Here is a 21,757-nt window from a genome sequence, read left to right as displayed (position 1 = left end):
GAGAATTCCACTGCCTGGGCTTTCTGTGATCCTTGGTCTGTTAGCTAACCGCAACTAAAGTATAGCAGATGTTGAATCCATTTAGTAGTTTATGAGAGGGGAATGTGTCAGTTTTCCTACTCCTGGATCCCAAACATAAAATGCTTGGGTGCAGATGATGACTAAGGCAAGACTCTGGCTCATAACGTGATGTCTCATTTTCTACCAGATTGATAAATCTTGCAGCACTATAAATAGCTGACCACTTATTGAATGCCACTTGCCGGTAAACTACTTGCAGGGAAATTTGTGTCTAGTCAGGATTCCAGGGTGGGCTGCGGAGTCAAGAAGACTTGTGTGACTACGTAAATAAAAGTTTGTCAAGTTAAGAGGCTTTCTTCTGCAGGGCTGGATATAACAAATTTAAAATGGCATTGGAACTCCGAAGATAATTTGCTGAGATGTTGTTAATCCTTGCTTTAATCACTATTCTGTTCCGAAATTAGAACATTTAACATAATGTTGTTTGTATGCTTGTAAATTTTTACTGCAAAAACGTATAGAGGATGCACTTTAGATTCCTCAAGTGGAAAACAAATCAATTTTATTAAAAATGAACCGGCTTCCTTTAGTCTTTGAATGGTATATATTCTTCAGCCATGACAGGGATCAAAAGTAGCTTGACTGGTTCTGGTGACTGACATCTTTCCGAGTGTCATCACTTAGTGCTTTGCATAGGTGAATCACGGGCAATGTTTACTGAGATCAATGGCTCAATGTACAAACTGCTTGTAACCTGTCTTTCTTTTGCTTTTCCTGATTCTTAATTTTGCCTTGAAAAACATGAGATACACAGTCAAGTTGCCAATTTAGGGGCTTGGTTTGGGAACTCAAGACAAATATGGCAGGCAGAAGTGATATGTTCCACAATAGGCATTTTATATCCAAATTATGCTAGTCAACAATGTTGAATGAACAGTGCATCTCACGATTTATTTAAACTTTGACAGAGGTTGGTGTTGATATACTGTCCCAATGTGTGCTTTTAATGATGTAGGCAATACGTATTATGAGTTGCTGCTGATAGACATACCAAATAATAGCCCAGTTAGAAGATGACCAGGGCTGACAGTTAAAATTACAATTTTCTACCTCAATCCCCTGAAGTTTGTTTTGTTTGTGCTCATTTGCTTTGCTGACTCCTATAGCCCCCTGGAGAGCTGGTAGTTGTTACCATATAATTTGAAAAGACTACTGCTTGTAGCTAAATCTGTAAACTGGCATCAATTTGATTTTTTTTCTGTTTGGAAAGGACAGCAGTGCTTCACTGATATTTATGCTCGAGGACCAGTAAGTTCCCCATTCCAGGGTAAACATCTGAAATGGAAGAAAACAAGAACTCATTGGCTCTGAAAATAGAATATACTTGCAAACTATATTTTAAAAACTAGAAGTACTAATCTAAGCTTAAGAATAAATTGCTTTAGTTGAGAAAATGTGAAGTGTTTTAAAGCTGGCCTATTGGGGTTTTATAATGACAAGGAGACAACGTGGAACAACTACCTGGCCACATCAAAATATCTTGCATGCATGACAAGTACGAGATTTTCCTAGAACCAACTAAGAAAGCCGTGGCTTAATGACAAACACCTAAATCAGTACAACCATAACAGCCTATGCCACACTGACCATCTTGTAGTCAGTCAACATCTAACCTTGGAAATCAAGTAACACTCCAAAGACCCTCACTCAGACTTGCTGACTGAGGAAAGGAATGATTCATCTACAAAGCAAACTGATCACCTTGCCACGTATTGCTTTAACTTATAAAGTGTGTAATTTTTGAGACTGAACTATTTTTACACTGCTCTGGCTTAAAATTTGAGTCCTGTAAGTTTCTTCACAGTTTCTGTCCTGACAGAAGACGACTCTTGGATTGACAAATACATTAGGATATTCATCAGGTCACTGGAGTCACAGTTTGTCTTAAAAACTAATCTGACCGTAACTGCATATGTCAAGTATGGCTGTAGAAGTTTAAAATGATATTGGTGTATGAGTGAGCGCAGTCAGAAATCCAGCTGAAAAAGGCTTAGTTTTACATAATGCTATTAGGCAAAAGAAATAATTTAGTATGCAGAAAACATTTCCTTTCCTCACAGTATTGTACTTAACTTAAAAATCACAATTGCTTATATATTTGCCAAAGTTAATTGGCATTGCTGGATTAAATGGTTGTGACAAGTTGTCTAAACATTGTTGAAGTAAAAACCTTAAGCATAATAGATGCATTAAATGCACGGTCTATGAAAAACTGACACTTTGGCACTATAGTTATCATTTGAGAAGCCTTTGTCTTTAAAAAAAAACCTTTTCACTTGCCTTCTCTCAGCAAAGATTTCATATAAATCTCTGATATCCTGCCCAGAGACTTCCATAGAACGATAAAATGCCAACTGACTCTCGCGATTTGCAAAATCCACCTAAAAGGGAGAAGTCTCATTGTTAGATATTTAAAGCTGAGGCAATGCTTATTAAATAAGGGAAAGTCATACAATAACAACTGGATATTTGATTGCAAAGTTGAACTGGCAGCAAATGGTGATTTTTTTAAACATGCTTCTGATCCTTGTAAGGCATTAAACTGTTTTTCCAGTTTGTGTGCCAACCACAATACCACTTTGAACTGCAGAAGGCCAACAAATACCGCTTTTTAACATTGCAAAATATTAATTTTAACTTCCTGGGTTTTTTCTCCAGATTTTAACCTTCCAATCCCCTCCAATACTTGGTACTATTTCATGCTCTGGTTTTACACAGAATGTATCTTGTCTTTTATCACGTGTAATGCCATGAGATTGGGGAAGGGTGGGAGGGGACTATGCCTGAGAAGATAGGGAACACTGCTATGTTTATGTACCTGCGCAGAAAGAGAGTGAAAAAAGAAAGGATATAGAAGAGTGAAGAGAACAAGAAGTGCACTGTTAGTATCCCCATGAACTCTCTCATACTAACCTTTATTCTATTTCCTCCAATCTTCCTGCCCTTGGTCTCCTGCACCGCTGTTTGTGCGCATTCAATTTCATCGTACAACACCAGAGCCATTCCTTTCTGACGATCCAACACAATCTGTCCCAGGAGGTAAAGAAAGAAGTCAGCTAGTTCCCTGAATAGGAATGGCAAGTAACTGATAGATATACAGCAGAACCCCTCCAGAGCATTGTCTTGGGGATCCATACAAATGTGTTATCAGGAGAAGGGACAAGTTACTGAAATGGAGTTTGATATAATTTGTCTGTAAGCAAGAGAGACATAAATAGAGTGTTCTATCAGAGGTATCATCAATAGAGATGACAGTGAAGGATGTACAATAAAAACGCATGCTTTACACAGCTTGGTGCATCAGTGAGGACCCTGTAACAAAATCTGTCATTAGAGAGGAAACGTATCAGAGAGTGATATAGTAAATGGCAGGTCGATAGAAGAGTCATAGATATAGAGAATGCTATGTTGTGCAATTGGTCTTTTCGGACCGTTGAGCAGTTGAAGTGAAAAATAAATTTCTGAATCATGTGCTAGTTATTCACTTCTATATCATTTTTATGAACTATTTAGAATCATTAGGTGATTATTGTTGTTTCAACAGTCAATTTTAAAACTTGCAATGCTGATAGCCAAGACCATGGCCCTCTGGCATCACCCAACACAAATTACAGCGTGAACAGTGGCTCTTTATTGCCAACATTAAAGTTCAGCATTCAGTTCCACATACCCACTTCAAACTATGAAAGGGATGGATGACAAGCAGCTCCACGCTGCACAAGTTCATTTTCCTAGGAGGACCTAGATTACTTTTTGGTAAAACCAACAGAATTGTTGGAAATAGATAATCAGTCAGTCAGCATCTGAAAGAGAAAAGACAGCTCAATGCTTCATTGGGAGCCTTCATAAAAATTGAGCTCAGAGAAAGGATCTGCACTGAACTGCTGCATTTCCAATGTCTTCTGTTTTCATTTCAGATTCTGAGTATTTGTACTGTTCTTTTTTGAAATGCGGAGGGTAAAAACACTATGAAATATACTGTTCTGATGGTGACATCACCGAGGCTGACAGATGAATCCATTTTCAGCAATCTAATGTTTAAACTGCCTTAGGAAACAAATATAATCTGATAATGGAATTGACGTATTTCGAAGAAGAACTGTAAACTCATTCAAAGAGATCATATTCAAGTCCTACGATTAAAATGCCATTTTTCATGGTAGGTTCCTCGTATGTAAAGTTGAAAACTAATCAAATCAGTATATTCACAACTATGTATTAGATGCCATTTTGTCTCATCAGAACATGAAATGTATTGGAGTATTTTGGAGAGGAAAATTGAAATCATAATTTTCTCAAAACCCTATTAATTATTGGATTTGCAAAGGTAAATTGGAAAAATTATGAAAAATTATTTTGCTGCCAGCTGTTAATAAGTTGTGAAATGTAAGTGAATGTGTGCAACAAGACACTTACTTTGAGCACAGGTCCATAACGACAGAAATGTCTGGATAAGTATTGTTCAGTAATGTTTGAAGACAGACCATCCAGCCATACACAGTTAGTTGGCATGCTCTTTCCAAAGCCCAGCTGAAGAAAGAGAGAGAGAGAGAGAGAGAATAGGTGTATTTTAACTGTAATAAAACTCACTGACCTGAATACAATAGGGCTAAGTAGTATTAAAGATTTTCACAAATGTTAAAAATCTAATTAACTGACATCCCCAAAATTTACAACTACTACTACTAGTCTTCACTGTAATATAGAATTATATGAATTTTTTCAAAGGAGATAATTGGTATAGAAACATGATGCAGCTCTATAAATAATTTAAATTGTTCTGTGAACATCTTATTCATTTCACTTCATTTCAGGTATCTTTGGATCATTCATTATTTAAGAGCTGAAACAGAGCCCAGCCTTTCAACGTTCTTCTGGAACTGGTCTTTAGGAAGTGCACAAGTTGATTGGGAAAACATTCCAAATTTCACTCATTCCATTTGGAAGTGCCTTTTTCCTATCCATCAGAGCTGGATTAATTGCTCACAAAACATTGACACAAACCCATATTCAATAACTCCAGGACAAAATGTCCTGAAACACTAACATACAACAGTCTGATCTGAAAACATTTTTACATTTGTATAAATGACCAATACAGTTCCAACAGGATAAGCAGCAGACATTTATACAAATACAACAATGCTAAGGGGATCACTCAAACTGTTTTTGTAATCAATTCTACTTCAAAAATTACATGGTTACTGTTGTTAATTAAATAGTAATTGAAAAATCAATGATTTTTGGTCTATGCCTATCATATGCATTTGGTCAGACTGAAAGTTTGATGACGTTTTTATTAAGCAGGTCCTCTGTATAGATTCCATACTAGCAGAATTACAGACTGACTTATAGTCTGTATAAGATAATTCCTTACATTTTCTTGCAATTTTCTCCATACCCAGATTCACTAGTTAAATAATTGCAAAATGTACAATTGATGAAATTTTAGTTTTCAATTCTAGCTACAAAAATGCAAGAAAGGTCACTGAATCATGTTGCAGAACGTGGATTCTTACTCTATGATTCTCCACATAGTGAGTTTCCAATTTCAGTCAATTAAGTACCAGTTAAGGAAAAAAGCAATTTTCCAAATGGAAGTGAGGAACTGAAGCATGAATTTAGTGGGATCACTCTAGCACATTACAAATTATGTAGGTGTTAAAATCGGTGATGTCCAGAAGAAATTCATTTGTCAAGGTTGTTACATTAGCTGCAGGATGACATGTGGGTGAAAAATAATTTGCAGGGAAGGGGAAAGTAGAACAGACCAATACTACAATCTACATCAATGAATTTTCCATCGGGGAGACCAGTTTCAGGTAACAATTGCACTTGGGCTTCTCCCAGAGCTCAGTTCAACTTTGCATGTCTCAACCCCATCTGAGAGAAGAACAGTGATGCTTGCCTTCACACACTGCTCAATCACAGCCCAGGTTGGACGACCAAAAGTGGCACTGATTACATCCACAGAAACATCTCTGCAGGTTGGACATTCTACCTAACATGCCAAGGAGAACAATATTAAACTTGGAGGGAGGAAAGAGAGAAGTAACTCAAGAAAACAGAGGGGAATATTACAAAAGTAAAGTTACAACAAAAAACAGTATACAAGAAATTGTTCAACAGAAAATTCTTACTAATATTTCACTGTGAATTCCTGATAAGTGAATATTCCTGATAAGCAAATGACTGTATTTCTCCTTCCTGACCTTGAGCCGATTATTTCCTAAGTACTCTCCGTCCATTTTCTTGATGGCTTTGCAGACACTTGCAATGTCACAGTACTGTAGGAAGGCGTATTGAGGAACCCCATTTACCTTCTTGATGTCAATATCCTGTCATTTCAAATAAAAAAAATAGCATGGACTTTTTGACTGTGCCTCATCACAAAAAACACATTCTTGCCGAATTTCAAAGACTTCTGTTGTAATTGTTTTCTTCTTTTTGCTTTCCCCATTAAAATAGGGGAGTGAATGTAACATTTAAATTTTAGTTCAAAGTTTTTTTTAAATATGTGAACGTGAAATCCACTGTCATTTGCATTTGGGTCTGAGGCAGCACAGAGAAGAAAATGAGACTGTTACTTGAGGAAATGCAGTACTACATCTGAATCACAAGCAGGAATCATGTCCACAATTTTCGAGACTTCTGCCTGGACAGTATAGTTACTATTGCCAAAATCTTGCTACCATTTATGCCAGAAGGATCTTACAATCCCGCTGATGGTGCACCCCGCTGCGGATTTCCCAGCGGCAAGGGTTGCATTTAACAGGAAATCCTGTCAACGACAGCAGGTGCACAAGGTCCTGCCACGAGGGGGAGTAAAATCCCATCCTCTGTTTTGTTCATTTGAGCAAGAATCAGCCTCATTACTCCTCATGGATGGTGGTGCATTAACTTACGTCAAAAACATAGCACCAATTAGGCATCCGTTTCAAACTACTTTACTTTGATAAAATACTGAGGATGCTGGAATCTGAAAGAAAAACAGAAAATGCTGGAAAATCTCAGGAGGCCTGGCAGCATCTGTGGGGAGAGAATAGAGCAAGAGCTCTGACGAATGGTCATTTAGACTTGAAACGTTGGCTCTATTCTCTCCCCACAAATGCTGTCAGACCTGCTGAGATTTTCCAGCATTTTCTGTTTTTACTTCAACTCTTTGACGCATTTGGCACTTTATGCTATCATTTCGAAATAGAACATTTTACATACTGTGCAATTATGCTTCAAGTTTTAATGCAGCAAACTGTACCAAGTCGGCTGTCATTAGTAATAAAAATAGAAACTTCTGGGAAAACGAGACAGGTCTGGAAGCACCTGAGAGTTAATGTTTCCAGTCCAATATGATTTCTTCAGAACTAGAGAGGTAGAAATGTGATAGGTTTTATGCTGTTGAAAAAGGGAGAGAATCAGATGCAACCAAAGGGAAGGTCAGAGATGGGTTAGAAGGTGAGAGAGATTAACTTCCAAAGATGTCATGGAACAAAAAGTAAAGGGAGTTGTTGTGCTTCATTAAAGAAATAAAGCATAGTTCTGGAATAGACATTAATAGCAGAATAAAGGTCAACTCAGTCTGAAAGCAAAAACAAGATACAAAGTGGGACTTGGCAAAAACAAAATTCAAAATAGAGGATAGGGATCATGGTCTGAAGTTGTCTAGCTCAATGTTGCATCCAGAAGGTTGTAAAGTGCCCTATGGAAGATGAGGTGCTGTTCCTCCAGCTTGTGTTGAGCTTCACTGGACACTCTAGTAGGCTGAAGCAGGAGCATGAGAGCAAGATGAATTGAAATAGCAGGTAACTGGAAGATTGGAGTCATGCTTGCCGACTTGAGTGGAGGCATTCAAAGAATAGTCATCCAGTCTGCATTTGGTCTCCCTAATGTAAATGAGACCACACTGTGAGCAGCAAACAGCACAGACTAAATTAAAAGAAGTACAAGTAAATTGCTGCTTCAGCTGAAAGTGTGTCTGGGGCTTTAGACAATGAGGAGTGAGGAGGTAGAGGGGCAGACATTACACCTCCTGCATGGAACGTGGTGCCTTGGGAAGGTTTGAGGTGTTGCTGGTAGCAGAATATGAACCATGGAGGGAGCAGTCCCTTTGAGGAAGGGAAGATGTATTTGATGGTAGCATCATACTGGAGATAGCAGGAAAAGCAAAAGCTAATCCTTTGAATACAAGGATTGTTGGGGGGAGGTTGGGTGTGGGTTAATGAGGACAAAAGGAACACAGTGTGGTTCTGGGACAGAGGGGATGTGGTGAGGACAGAAGTATGGGAAATGGGTCAGACACAGTTGAGGGCGCTATCAACCATAGTTGGGGAGAAAGGCATGTTGGAAGTGCCATTATGAACTGTAGCATCATCAAAACGGATGCAACAGAGATGGAGAAACTAGGAGAATGGATGAAGTCCTTACAGGAAGCAGGGTGTGAGTAAGTGTAGTCCAGCTAGTTGTGGGCGTTGGTGAGTTTGTAATGAATCTCAAAGGTTGTCTATCTCCAGAAATGAAAAGTGAGAAGTCAAGGAAGGGAATAGAAGTGTTGGCAATATACCATTTGAACATGAAAGAAGGGTGAAAAGAAATAAAACTGATTACTTTTCTAGTTCCAAGGCAGGCAGCACCATGATTCCAGAAAAAGAGTTGTAGGACTGAAATGAGCAATGTTTCACATACACCACAAAAAGACAAGACATAAATAGGGCTTAATCAGGTTTCCAAAGCCACATCTTTTATTCAAAGGAAATGAGATAAGTTAAACGAGAAATTGTTCAGTGAGAGAACAATGCAAGGCAGGTGGAGTAGAGTGGTGGTAGATGGGGACTGTTCGGGCCTCTGCTCAAGGAAGAAGCAGACAGCCCTCAGCCCATCCTGCTGGGAGATGGCGATGTAGAGAAATTGGACATTCATAGGGAAGAGGTGGCAGTTAGGGCCAGGAAACTGTAAATAATGTTGAAACGATATCCGGTATCAGAAGAATCACAAATGGAGATAAAAAGAGAATTGACAAGGGGAGAAAAAATAGTTTATTCTATTAGTGTCACAAGTTGGCTTATATTAACACTTAATGAAGTTACTGTGAAAATCTCCTAGTCACCCCACTCTGGCACCTGATCGGGTACACTGTAGGAGAATTTAGCATGGCCAATGCACCTAACCATCACATCTTTCAGACTGTGGAAGGAAACCAGAGCACCCAGTGGAAACCCATGCAAACACAGGGAGAACGTGCAGACTCTGCACAGACAGCGACCCAAGCAAGAAATCGAACCCAGGTCCGTGGTGCTGTGAGGCAGTAGTGTTAACCACTGTGCCACCCTAGAATCAAGAGTAGAATCAAGAAGAGAACAACAGGATCAAGATGGGAAGAAATTGATTCACTAGAGTAGATATAGTCTAAAACAATGGACCTGTCTGGACAGTCCTGTTTGTTGATTTTGGAAAAGAGGTAGAAGTGCGCTATTCAAGATTGGGAGACTATAAGGTACAAAGTTGTGGATGGAAGATCTCCAGAGGAGATGAGGTCTATGACAGCCCTGGTGGCTTGATGTGCAGTAGTGGAGTCATGGTCCAGGGCAAGGACAAGTTAGGAAGGTGGTCATTAGTATTTGACAGAATCCATTTTGTGTGAAAAGATAAAACAAAATTAACACAGTCTCTTCAAAACCTCTGCTGCCCATATGCTTTCCTTTACCAAATCCTATTCCATCCATCTGCCTGCTCCTCACTCACCTGTATTGATTCCTGGACCCTTGGTGGCTAAATCCCTTCACTGTCCCAACTGTTTGTTTTACCCTCCAGATCCTATTAACAAAATCAGGCTGCTTGAGGAATCCTCAAGAATGCCCTGGAATATTGCTGACCTGCTTAGCTCAGGTATCTGGAGTCTGCCAGAGTTGACTGAGTTTCATTCTCCCATTGTCAAGCACATCATCTTGACCTGGTGATCACTTTTACCCACCCCCAGGATGATCATTAGGTAATTGGAATGAAGACGAATACAAAATAAACAACAAACGTAGGTTATTCACCCAAGAGACAAAGATATGAAATACAGGTCAGATGTACAATGGCATATTTTACACAAGGCCTCATGCTGCAAAAATTCTGAAAGATAATCAAGTTGAAGGATAACTAAAATGTGGATAATGGATGCCTTAAAAAACATACAGCTTTAAATAAATTACACTTCTAGTTGAATGGTTTCAAAAATGATGAAATCCTGTCACCTCAATAATTACCAATCCAAGCAGCGTACATACCACAATTTCTCCAAAGCGTTCAAAGATGTTTCGAAGATCTCCATAGGTTGTGGTTTTCTCTAGATTCCCAATAAATAATGTTCTTGTAGCCTTGGGATGAAACTCATCTATTCGGTCATCCAGTGGTCGAAATTCATTCTCGCTTTCCGTTTCTGCAAGGGGTCCCAAACAAAAAAAATTCGAAAACATATTATGTCACCAGAACACTACTCTGCTTATTTTTCAAATTATCTTCAATTTGACTATATGTTAAATACATACTTAAAAGATTACTTCAGTGTGGTCATGCAGTCTGCTGCTAACTTTCTCCAGTCCTCAATCATTTCAGCAACAAAGGTGTCATTCACTAGATAATACTTTGCCGTACATTTATTGAATAGACTAACCAACTCGAATTTTATAGTAGATTTTACAAAGTAAAATAAAGTTAAGATTCACAGAAGTCATCCAAATCACTGGTGCTTGTAATATAAACTGTGGGTCACTTGTAGGCTTGTCACCTTCGTCTGTGATTCATGGCAGATCACAGTTGTTTTGCATGTATCTGAAGCACCATTAACATCCTCCCATGCCATGAAATGTTGCTGAAGCATAGACTCAAGAGCTACTTCCTATACTTTTTATGTGAAGTATGAGCAAGTAAGGAAATGCATAAGGGAAATGAAAATCTTTCAGAAATATGGATACGACAGTTTAATAGAACATTATTTCTATATTTCTTCAACCCATCCAGTTTAAATAATAATTTTCTTATTAAGCCAGGATTGAAACCAAGAGCACAATATGTAGGGAAACATGAACACACATCCATATCCCATCATCCTGAGGTGCTTCAGAGAATGATCCTTCTGCAAGATGCTCCCATGGGCTGCAACAATGGCAATCTTGAGTAACAATAACCTTAAGTCAATGTACTTCTCATCTCTTCAGCAAGATAGTAGACAATGTACAAATGTTTTGTAAATCCAAAAACATTTTGAGGATATAATTAATTTAAAACAGATATTCCTTATTTTCACCAAGCCTTTGCAATGATTTGGACTGCAGTACCACATCTTTACACAAACTGTGCCGCTGCTCAGTAAACACATACCTGGGCCTGTCCACGCAGTAACTTCAATCTGCATACCAAAAAATAACTTCCCCTTTGATGCATTCATAGCCTTCTCTTGGTCTTCCTGTTGTCGAAAGAATACAAGACCATAGCGTTCTTCAGATGCTCCATGGATTTGCACAGATGTTACTTTCCCATACTTCTTAAATTCATGGAAAAGACCATCTTTAAGGCTTGTGTCTAAAAGAAAAATTGAAAGGTTTCAGTGAAAAGTATTCATGTGATGCAAGATATTTGTTTTCAATTTCATGAATAATCAACAAACGATTTCCAATTTCAAGCACACTCTTCTGAAATGGGATAGAAGACTCTTCGCTTTCAGGGATTGTCAGCCGAGAACTACCAAAATCTGAGAGAAGGGTGAGCATTGTCTGCTGCCTGCAACAATGTCCAATGACCATCTATGTGAAAATAATTGGAAGGGAAGCTGGACGGAATGTCCAAGAGAGAATTTAATTTGTACATGTGACCAATAATTATAACTGCTTAGCTTTCCTTAATTTCAAGCCAGATCTCTTCTATTCTCTTCAATAAGTGTTATTAAAAGTTGGAAGAGTTAATACAAATACAAAGCGTTTAAGTGTAGTGAGGATCCAGACCTCCAAAAAGAATTATGGCTAACTGTGAGATTGTAAAAGGTGTTGTTCCTGGATTAAACAAACCAGACAGCCCCGATTAGAGCTCCTGTTGAAAAGTAGTAAAGATCAACTTTGAGCTCTCATCCTAACTTCTATACATAGCTATTAACCCAAATATTTACAATTTAAATTCATTCAGAAAATATTTATATCGCTGATGAATGCATGTCTTAGGTTTCTCACTGCGTGACATTTTTCTTAAATTAATTGTGAATTAAAAGTGTTCAGCTAAACAGTCACTGTCTTAGGGATAAAATTCTGAGCTTTCAGCATTTACAGAAAAATCAAGTCTAACCATTATATAAAGTTTGAGCAATTTTTGAGTTTAAATTTGCAAGCTTCACACTTTTCAGATTTGTAAAATTGATAGTGCTATTGAAATGCATGTAAACAGGAAACAAAAAGTAAACAAATAACAATTATTGTTTTAAGTGTACTATATCTGAAACATTTCCTGCTAATTTTTTCCTCTCCATGCCTCAAGGTATTTATTCCTCACTGGGGTACAAGGCTATGGGTGATCTCTAGCACTTCTGCGAATAGCCATTTCCTAAGTGCACCTCAGAAAGCAAGTGCTGGCAAGCCTATCAATAATGGGGTCATCACCTGTTTCCACACTCACCCAATATTCATACACGTATTTCCAATAAAGGTATTAGACAAGAATCAGGACCAGGAAATACTGTCCTTTTCCCCTTGCCTAACATAGTGATTCTGGGATGGACTGTAGATCACCTGTGGCCACCAGGATAAGATCAGCTAACCATACACAGAGAGGAATTAAAATTGTGACTGTGACCTCTGTAATTCGTCTATTCGTTGATTGCCAGACCATTATAGGCAGTGTGTTCCTGCCTAATGTATTCATAATGCCACATCCCAACATACTGTTCTGGTGTCGCTTCTAATTTTCCATTGTTATGCCTGTAACAATCAAGAGAAAAAATTGATGTATGGATTGGGAAATTTCTTTTAACCAATCACTACACATCTTGGGACACTAAGGGGCCAATCCATGTAATTTGCACCTCTTTGGACTGTGGGAGTAAACTGAATCACCTGGAGGAAACCGATACAAACACAGGGAGAACATACAAACGCCACACGGTCACCCCAGACTGGAATTGAACCCAGGTCCCTGGCACTGTGAGGCAGCAGTGCTAACCACTGTGCTCACTAACCTTTGATTTTTTTTTCCATTCGTGTTTGTCACCAGGCACATTAGATAAGTTGAATATGCTTTTATTCACAGTGGTTTCCACATATAAATTGCAAAAATCTCTTTTTCTTCTTCCCCTTACCATTTCAATCAAATGTAGGTAGCTTTACTTTTTTCTCAAGAAATGATATCCAAATCAGTAGATTTTTCAATTTTCACATAAAGGATTGAAGAAGTCACACTGAATATAAATAGCAGAGAAGCTGCCATTTGGTAATTTAAATGGGATTAAAACGACAGGTTTAAAAACTGAAATCAATTTCTGTCCTGAAATTAAAATGCCGTTAATATCATGCAATGAACATTATATATATGCTAAACACTGCATAAATGATTTCTAAATTTAACTTTCCAGCATTCCCTAAAATCGAACTTCTATTATTGAAAAGAGAAATATTTGATGTTACACGCCAAGCAATCTTATTATTTTTTCAAATTTGTTGGATGTGTTCCAGAAACTGAGTGCCACGTCTATTTGAACATATCTGAAAGAAACCAATTTCCAACAGATCAGATCTCTTAAATTGTGCATTTACTCACCAGTAGAGCGGACTGGCAAATTTTGGACTTTGATTCCATAGCTCTTACGTGGTTCATCCTTTTCTACAGGTGTTGGGAGTTGGACTGGTGGTGCAGGGACTGCAGCGGACTGCACGGATCTTGCTGGAGATTCATCACTGGAACTGCTGCTAGAATCACTACTGCAAAAAAACAAAGGCCACTGGTTAGAAGATTGAATCAACTAACTGTACCCCTTGATATAGAGTCATAAATACAAATCATGGAACTCCTTTTTAGTACAATGAGGATAACGAAGCCATGTGCTGTACGAAAACAGTATACGTGAGAATATTTCTACCATGGGTCTGAAATAAAGAATATTAAACTCTTAGTTTTCTTACAATCCCAAACTTGGTGCTATGACGAGGCCTAACACTTTCCTGGAGGCAATTAAAAACTAATTTATAGCCTCTTATAGTCACATTTTGAGTAGCGTCAACAATGTTCTACAAGTAGGTTGCCTACCAACTCAAATACAAATTATGTCTAATGCAAGGAGACAACAGATGGGGTAAAATACACTATGTAACATTATCACATACATATATGCATATTACACATGTATATGTGTATTACTATCTTGAAACATAAGTCCCATACTCAAAGGTTCACCTTTAAAATAGGGGTTGCAATAATTTTTCAAACTATAATACTTGACTACAACAGACCAATAAATTTACCTGTAAAACAAAGCTTGTTGGTTTCCACATCAATATTATTCAACCACTGGAATGGCTTTTCACATTTAATACTCTCATAGTATGTCTTCAAAAGCATGCAACCTTTGTGTTTAAGGAGCGCAAAAATATACTGTGGCATCCTTATGAATTCCCTTTGTGCAAATCATCTTTGCACTTAAGCACAACACACTGATTATACGAATCAATTGCAACATGATGATTCCAGCATTGGGACTTCATAATTTATTCAGATTAATAATTCTTATAACCTCGGTGACCAGCTAACATTCTTTTCTTTAAACTGCACTTGGAATGGATGATAAGAAATGCTAACCAACATAGTCAAAAATAGTTTAGAAGCTATAAGCCAGTAAATTTAACTTTCCAAGTGTGGGAAATCCACCAAATGTTGAGAAGCACAGGAATGTAAATATGCAACTTTCGACTTACACTGTCCGTGTACAGCTTGAGGGCACAGGATAAAAATAAACAAACTACAAACATATTGAAGTATCTGACAGCTGAAACTGACTAACACAATATCAACAGCTTTTGTAAGTAGTCAGTTTCTTCAAAAAGATGGACAAATATCTGATTGTTGCAAAGGTTGGAGACAGAGACAAGTAGGCTGAGATAATATTCTACAATCACAACTGTTAAAATGACAATTTGTAGGAAGATAGGGGTTGAATCATACATGTTAAGGATAGCAGAGCAGGGTTGAATAGCAAAGATGTGTGATTGGATGTATATTATGGGGATTTCGTTATCTTTCAGGTTCAGGCGATACACATCTTTCACTCAGAATACTATCAATGAAGTAGAATTTACTTTGATTATGAAAAGGACAAGCCCATAGGTGCCAAAGAGCTTTTTGCTTAATTTTCTTGTTTTTCATATACTACATTTAGCATTGTTTTAAAACTGTAACATTAATTAGGGATGGAGAAGAACTAATTAATTAGGCTAGAGGAAAAATAAAGTCCAACAGGCAGCTGAATATACTCAACTAAAATAAGGTCATTGAAGGACTGCATCAATGACGCTGTGTTGATGTTATTTCTCCTTCCAGGGTGCTTCCCAATGTCAAAAATACTACTCTTCAAACAAAAAATATCAGAATCACGCACACCAAATGAAAACTACTGTAGACATGTTGGGCACAATTTTACCAGCTTGCTGCACCTGTCGATTGGCATGACGAGCTGGAAAATGGTGCAAGAGGCCAAAATTCCTATTTGCATCATTGGCAAGAACCATTTTGTGGCCAGAAGAGGTGCAAAGCTCAGTAGCATCAGATTGCCTGGATTTCCATCTCATCATGGAGTTCGGCACAGCTGCTTCCCCACTCTCCAGTGTATTATGTAGTGCAAATCACTACTGGTCTCAGGCAACACAGCCACACCAGGGGGATTGGAAGACACTGAAGTCCCTGGATGGTCGAGGCATGGATGAGCAATGCCCAAAGGGCACAGTGGCAGCATCCATTTGGAAAACTAACAGTGCCAGTTGGACACTAGATGTGCCAGGGGCAGTGCTAAATTTCTGGGGCCTCCACGAAGGCAGACTGGAGGGTTACAATGGGGGAGGTCTCCTAGTTCACGGGCTGATCAGACCACCCTAGCGCAGTGGTGCCTCAGCGCTCTGAAGCCCGTTTCACCAGTGTGTTTATGTCTCCCCTCCCCCAATACCAGCGCAAACCTCCCAGCTGCCAAATGACTGAATGCCAGAAGACTGTGATCTGGAGCGTGCCACGAAGACCGGCATAAAGGACTCCTGTTTTATTACTGTAATGTCACTTTAGAATTTTTGGGGAAAATTCCACCTATCATCTTTGAGTCTCAAACATTTTAACATTCATTTTAGCCCTCACTTTATGTATATTAATTTTCATCCCAAAAGAATTTTTGGGAGATAATTTTGGGATTAAGTTATATTAAGCAAAAGTTGATTCAGTGCTTTTCTCAAGTAATTACTACAGCCATATGGAGTAATACTTAATCCTAGAATTTCCTCCCTAAAATGCTGTGGATGTACATATGCCACATGGCCTGCATCAGTTCAATTAGAGATGGGCAATGAAAATGAAGGCATAAATAGAAAAGCCTTGGTCCTGTGAAAGGATAGAACAAATTATCTAGCATGATAAATAACATTTTTTTCAAATGTTAATTATTGACTGGAATCTGCACAAATGGGCCAGAATTCTCCAATCTTGCTTGCAGCTGGGACGTGCTGGTCCCGCGGCAGTGAATGAAGATTTGGCTGAGCACCAAATTCTCCACTCTTACTAGCAGTGGTAGCAGGGTGTCCAACATTGGAGAATTCTGGCTATGATGTTTAACGAGTCAACTACTGGAAAGCTATGAAGGTTACTGGAGACAAAAATATGCTGCTTAAAAATAGCTTTGGAGAGATTAGAAGATTTTCAATGTACTAGCAAGCAAGAAACAGAAACTAAAAGTCAACCACATTGCTGCCTGTGGAACATAAGCAAGGAAATCATGAAGTACATTCCTTGTAAACATGGGTCTGGCAATATTTACAACAGAATAACACACAGTCTTAACAGTTGAACTTATCAAACGGAAATCATATTCTTGTTCAGTGGAAGCAAAATTATGTTTTTTTGTTTTACTTCCACTTCAATTCCATTCACAAAAGTCCTTCCTGGTGTGGTCATGTATTGTAATGCCATATTATACATGCAATACAAAACATCAGATATTGGCAGAACAAATAAAATTTCTAAATTCTGGAAATCTGAAACAAAAATAAAAATACTGGAAATACAGTAGTCAGTCAGCATTTGTAACAAGATGACAGGTTGGTTCAGTTTCAATTCTGATGCTTAATATTTAATATAAAATTATTAAGTATGTTCTTTTTATGAATGCCGGCAGACCTATGCATTTCCAGCACTGTGTTTCAGACATAGACAATCTTATGTCTTTTATTATCGATTGTGTAGTACTAATTTTGGAAAATTTTGACTCAAGTAATATGGCTGTTTTAACCTATATTTAATGTAAATACAGACAACTTTTCCTTTGATGAAATTTTGACTGAATTATTGGTCAGAATTTTCTAGAATCGTGATGTCCTCAATAGTGCTACTTGGCCAGTATCAATTACATTAAATTTATTCCAAAGGAACAAGTTTCTCACGTATCCAAAATTAAAAAAATCAAGCCACTCTACTATGAATTCTTAATGATCTATCTACTATCCATGCATGAACTTTGACAAAAACAAAATCAAAAATAATGTGCTCCATTCAGTTCCACTGTGCCTTCCCCGGTCTCGCTGAGTGACATCCTAGAGTCTAGCTTCCAGCAATGCTGTCATATTATACCCACTGCAGCAGCAAGGTCCAGTTATATCAGGTTGCTGATACCTTAAACCAGCTGGAAGATTAATTCCCAATAAGAGCCATTAATGTCAACGGGCAACTGTTTTTGTTGCCGAGAACACAGTGTAGTCAGAAATTTTGGGAGATTTCTACCAAGCAGCTATTCCATAATGCGCTTGAATGCCAATAGCTAGAAATCATTCTGGCACACCTTGCTTTAAGAGTATTTATTGCAGTACTCATTTGTTTACAAGCTTTCAGAATCCATTTTCTTCATCCCCCAGGTTGATCAGACCAATATTATGCTAATTTGCTAAGAAAATGAATGACCTACATTATTCTAATAAAATATCATGTAACCTCCAAAAATTCACAATATTCATTCCCGTTGAAAGAAAAACATTATAATATGTAGCGTGTCCATTTACAACACTTATTAACTGCAGCTGCTGATATAAGCCCATATTTCACAGTATGTGTTCACAACAGAACAATGTAAAAACTCACCCTGCCAAGCAGAAACTCTCACTTTAGTAGTTATGAAATATATAGCACAAACCCCTTATTAAAAATAATCCATATATCAAACCCCATCAAAAGCATAAATATACCTCCATGATGATCATAAAGCACTTCTGCACTAAGTATTTAAATTTAACTGGCTGCACAAAACCCAAACATGATATATTTTCTGTTTTTACTTTAGGATAGCTTCAAAACCAGACAGGGGAATGGAACACAAGGTTGCTTTCACATTTCATATACATGAAGCTGCAAAACCTGTATATATGATGAAGCTAAAGAGGCAAAAACTCATTTCAAAACACGTCTAAAGTGGTTTTCCAACAATAAATATAGGCTGGAGAAAGGCTCCCTCTCATTTTAACCAAAGCAATTTCATGAGTAACCCAATTAGATATGCACAATCTGTTTTTAGACTGAAATAGATGTAAAATCAAATTAGGAGTACTCAGCAGGAAGTGAGGCATTCTCTGCGCCCTAATGACAACCAAAAGGTTCAAAGCAAATGGCCGTAGTAAGAGAAGTCAGTTGGTGGCCGCATGTTGAACTCTGCTGATTCAGGAATCTGGCATATCAGATCTGCAGTCTGGGATCAAGCTGCCCTTTTGAAAACCTCACACTTTAGAGTATCTCTGTAGCTGAATCAGGGAATTGATTTAGTTCTTGAATCAGCACTAAATGGAATGACAAATTACTTCTGCAGTGCAACCAACCACAGCTACACTGAATTCAGATAAACACACACCTCACACAAAACACTGAACTTCCCATTCATTTCCAATAAACAAAAAGCAGAACGCTGATACAAGTAGAAATGTTCTTGGCAAATTAGTTATATATTTATCAGTGCTGTAGCATCACACTGAATGTTCAACCTCTTTTGTGACTCACAACAGCTCACCACTTAGCACTTGCGATGAGAATGTTCTCTTAAAATCATAATGAGAACGAGAATAAATTACTCTAAAACATATTTGGCTACGGACAAATACCAACATTTCATTTTTCATTCTTTCCAAAAATACATTTATAAAAATAATTGAAGCTCCGAGTTTTCTACAAGACAGCTATCTAAATGTGGCAAGCAAACAGCCAGGTCAATGTATCCATCGAGACATCAACTTTTAAAATTAGTGGTGACTGAAACTAGATATATATATAGGCAGAGATAAATTTATTAATTCAATTTTAAAATAAAGCACTGACAAGTCTTGAATAACTTCTGCTCCTTATAGGACCAGTATTGCTCACCTTTATTAAATCCAGCTACTTCATTTTGGTATTTACTAAGAAATATGACAACAAGTTACCCTTCACAACAAGGCAGGTTAAGCCTTCACAGAAATCAATTTCCCTACTGTTAATTACATTTACAATCCGTCCCCCCAACAGGAACCCACATTTTTCTGCAAACACACAAATGCCAAAATGTGAGAGTGGGAGATGAGATTAAAGAAAAAATGGAAAGTGTGACAACAGGGTTATTTTGCTTCAGTATTCACCAAAGAAATGCACTGACTGGCCATACATTGGAAGATTAGATTAGAATTATATAACTGCATTTAAAACAAAATGGAGAATTATTAAATAAATTAATTGATCTCATGAACTAAAGGGTTACTTTAGTAAAGGGAAGTAAAGGGTTACATGCTACTACAAGGACCAATTGAGATGAATAGTTCAGACGCATTTAAGGAGAAGGAAATAAAGAGTTATAGAGATGCACAAGCAAGGATAAGTGGAGGCTTGAGTGGAACGTAAATGCCAACATGGACTGGTTGGGTTGAATGGTCCATTTCTGTGCTGAATGTTCTTTCTAATAATTCATTCCTCCCACGTTCCCACAGCATTATAAACGTTACATTCTTATAAGCTTGGATTTTTGTCTGAATAAAGGATTTCAACTTTGCCGTCATTTTTGAATAAGCATTAGATCCTGAAGAATAATCCCTCTGCTTTTACTGTATGCAAACAGGAAAAATCTGTAGCTCTCACCGGGAAAGTCAATTACATCCCGGTAGTGAGCACAAACTCTCTTAGGAAATCAGAGATTGACATTTGACCTAATCTAACGTTACTGTGGTCACAAAGTACACATTCTAATGTACGTGAACAGAATATAGAACGTTTTACTGCAACTTGTTTACACAGTGACCAGGGAAGATAAGATGCCAAGTCAGAGGATTCCACAACAGGAGCAAAACTGGGCTTTTTTTTAAATTGCCCACTGATTTATTTAAAACTTGGTTTAAGCATAAGGTTCATATACATCACGCCTTCAGGAATTCCAGTTTCAAGGCGACACAAGAGATAGTGACACAGATCTAGTGCAGCTCAATAATAGCTATTTATGGGCAAAATGTATCATTCCACAATGTGTTGCAATGGTTTAGTTTCAATAGTTTGACCTGATCCCCTCAAATAACTCACTGATACGGTCTGAAAATAGCTGAGGTCGAAACATTGATTTTTTTGGTGCTCCACTAGCACACCTCATCTTCTTTAATCCATGCTAATACATTACTTCTATTCAGTGAGTTCTAATCTTGGCAACAGCCTATTGGGAGGTGCCTTATTAAATGCCTGAAAATTAAAATATGCATCCAGTGATTCCAACTTAGCTATTCAGCAAGCTACTCCCTGAAAAAGTTCTAATAGATTTGCCAAGCATGACTTTCTTAGAAGTCTTATTGACTCTGCCTAATCATGACCTGATATTCAAAGTGCTGAAAGATTCCAATATTTCTCCTCCAACTGTTGTCCTGATAAGTGACCTATAAGTTCTCTGTTTGCTCTCTTTCTCCCTCCTTTCCTGAATAGCAGGGTTACATTGGTTACCTTCTGAACAATGGGGGTAGTTTTCGAATCCAAGGAATTGTGGAAGATTAAAACTAATGCATCCACTATCTAAAGCCACTTCTTTCAAAACCTTAGGAGACAGAGCAGAGGTTCCAAGGGGTTTGTTGGATTTTAGTCCCATTAATTTCTCCAGCACTTTTTCTTTATTGTATTAATGACTAAGTTCTTCATTCACATTGGACCCTTGGTTCCTCACAGTTTCTGGTATGTTCTACTGTGAAGATAAATTTAAAATGCTTGTTTAACATCTGTCATTTGCCTATTCTCATTATATAATTTCTCCTATCTCTGCTTCTTTTGCTAAACTTGTCATTTTTATAAACTTCTAAGTAAAAGTTCTTACAATGTGTTTTGATACTTCCTGCTAGTTTGCTCTCACACTCTTTTCTACTTTTTAATCACCTTCTCAATCATCTTTTGCTTTTTTTAAAATCCTCTCAATCCTCATAGTAAACTTTTTGACATC

General features: G+C 37.7%; 1 protein-coding gene across 1 annotated transcript in view; it reads right to left on the bottom strand.

Moving 5' to 3' along the window:
- The window catches only part of spen (spen family transcriptional repressor), a 90,944-nt gene that overhangs the window by 17,406 nt on the left and 51,781 nt on the right, over window positions 1–21,757 (bottom strand). The window contains exons 4-10 of the mRNA XM_080215380.1: window positions 13,858–14,018; window positions 11,440–11,640; window positions 10,347–10,498; window positions 6,294–6,419; window positions 4,498–4,611; window positions 2,995–3,108; window positions 2,358–2,462 (exon numbers count right to left, since the gene is read on the bottom strand). Coding sequence (XP_080071506.1) covers window positions 2,358–2,462; window positions 2,995–3,108; window positions 4,498–4,611; window positions 6,294–6,419; window positions 10,347–10,498; window positions 11,440–11,640; window positions 13,858–14,018 — 973 coding nt within the window. The remainder of the gene's footprint in view (window positions 1–2,357; window positions 2,463–2,994; window positions 3,109–4,497; window positions 4,612–6,293; window positions 6,420–10,346; window positions 10,499–11,439; window positions 11,641–13,857; window positions 14,019–21,757) is intronic.

This window comes from Carcharhinus amblyrhynchos, chromosome 30 (genome assembly GCF_965287045.1).
Source record: "Carcharhinus amblyrhynchos chromosome 30, sCarAmb.v2.hapA, whole genome shotgun sequence".
NCBI lineage: Eukaryota > Metazoa > Chordata > Chondrichthyes > Carcharhiniformes > Carcharhinidae > Carcharhinus > Carcharhinus amblyrhynchos.
The sequence above is the reverse complement of the archived record's forward strand: the minus strand, read 5'-3'. Positions and strand labels throughout refer to the sequence as shown.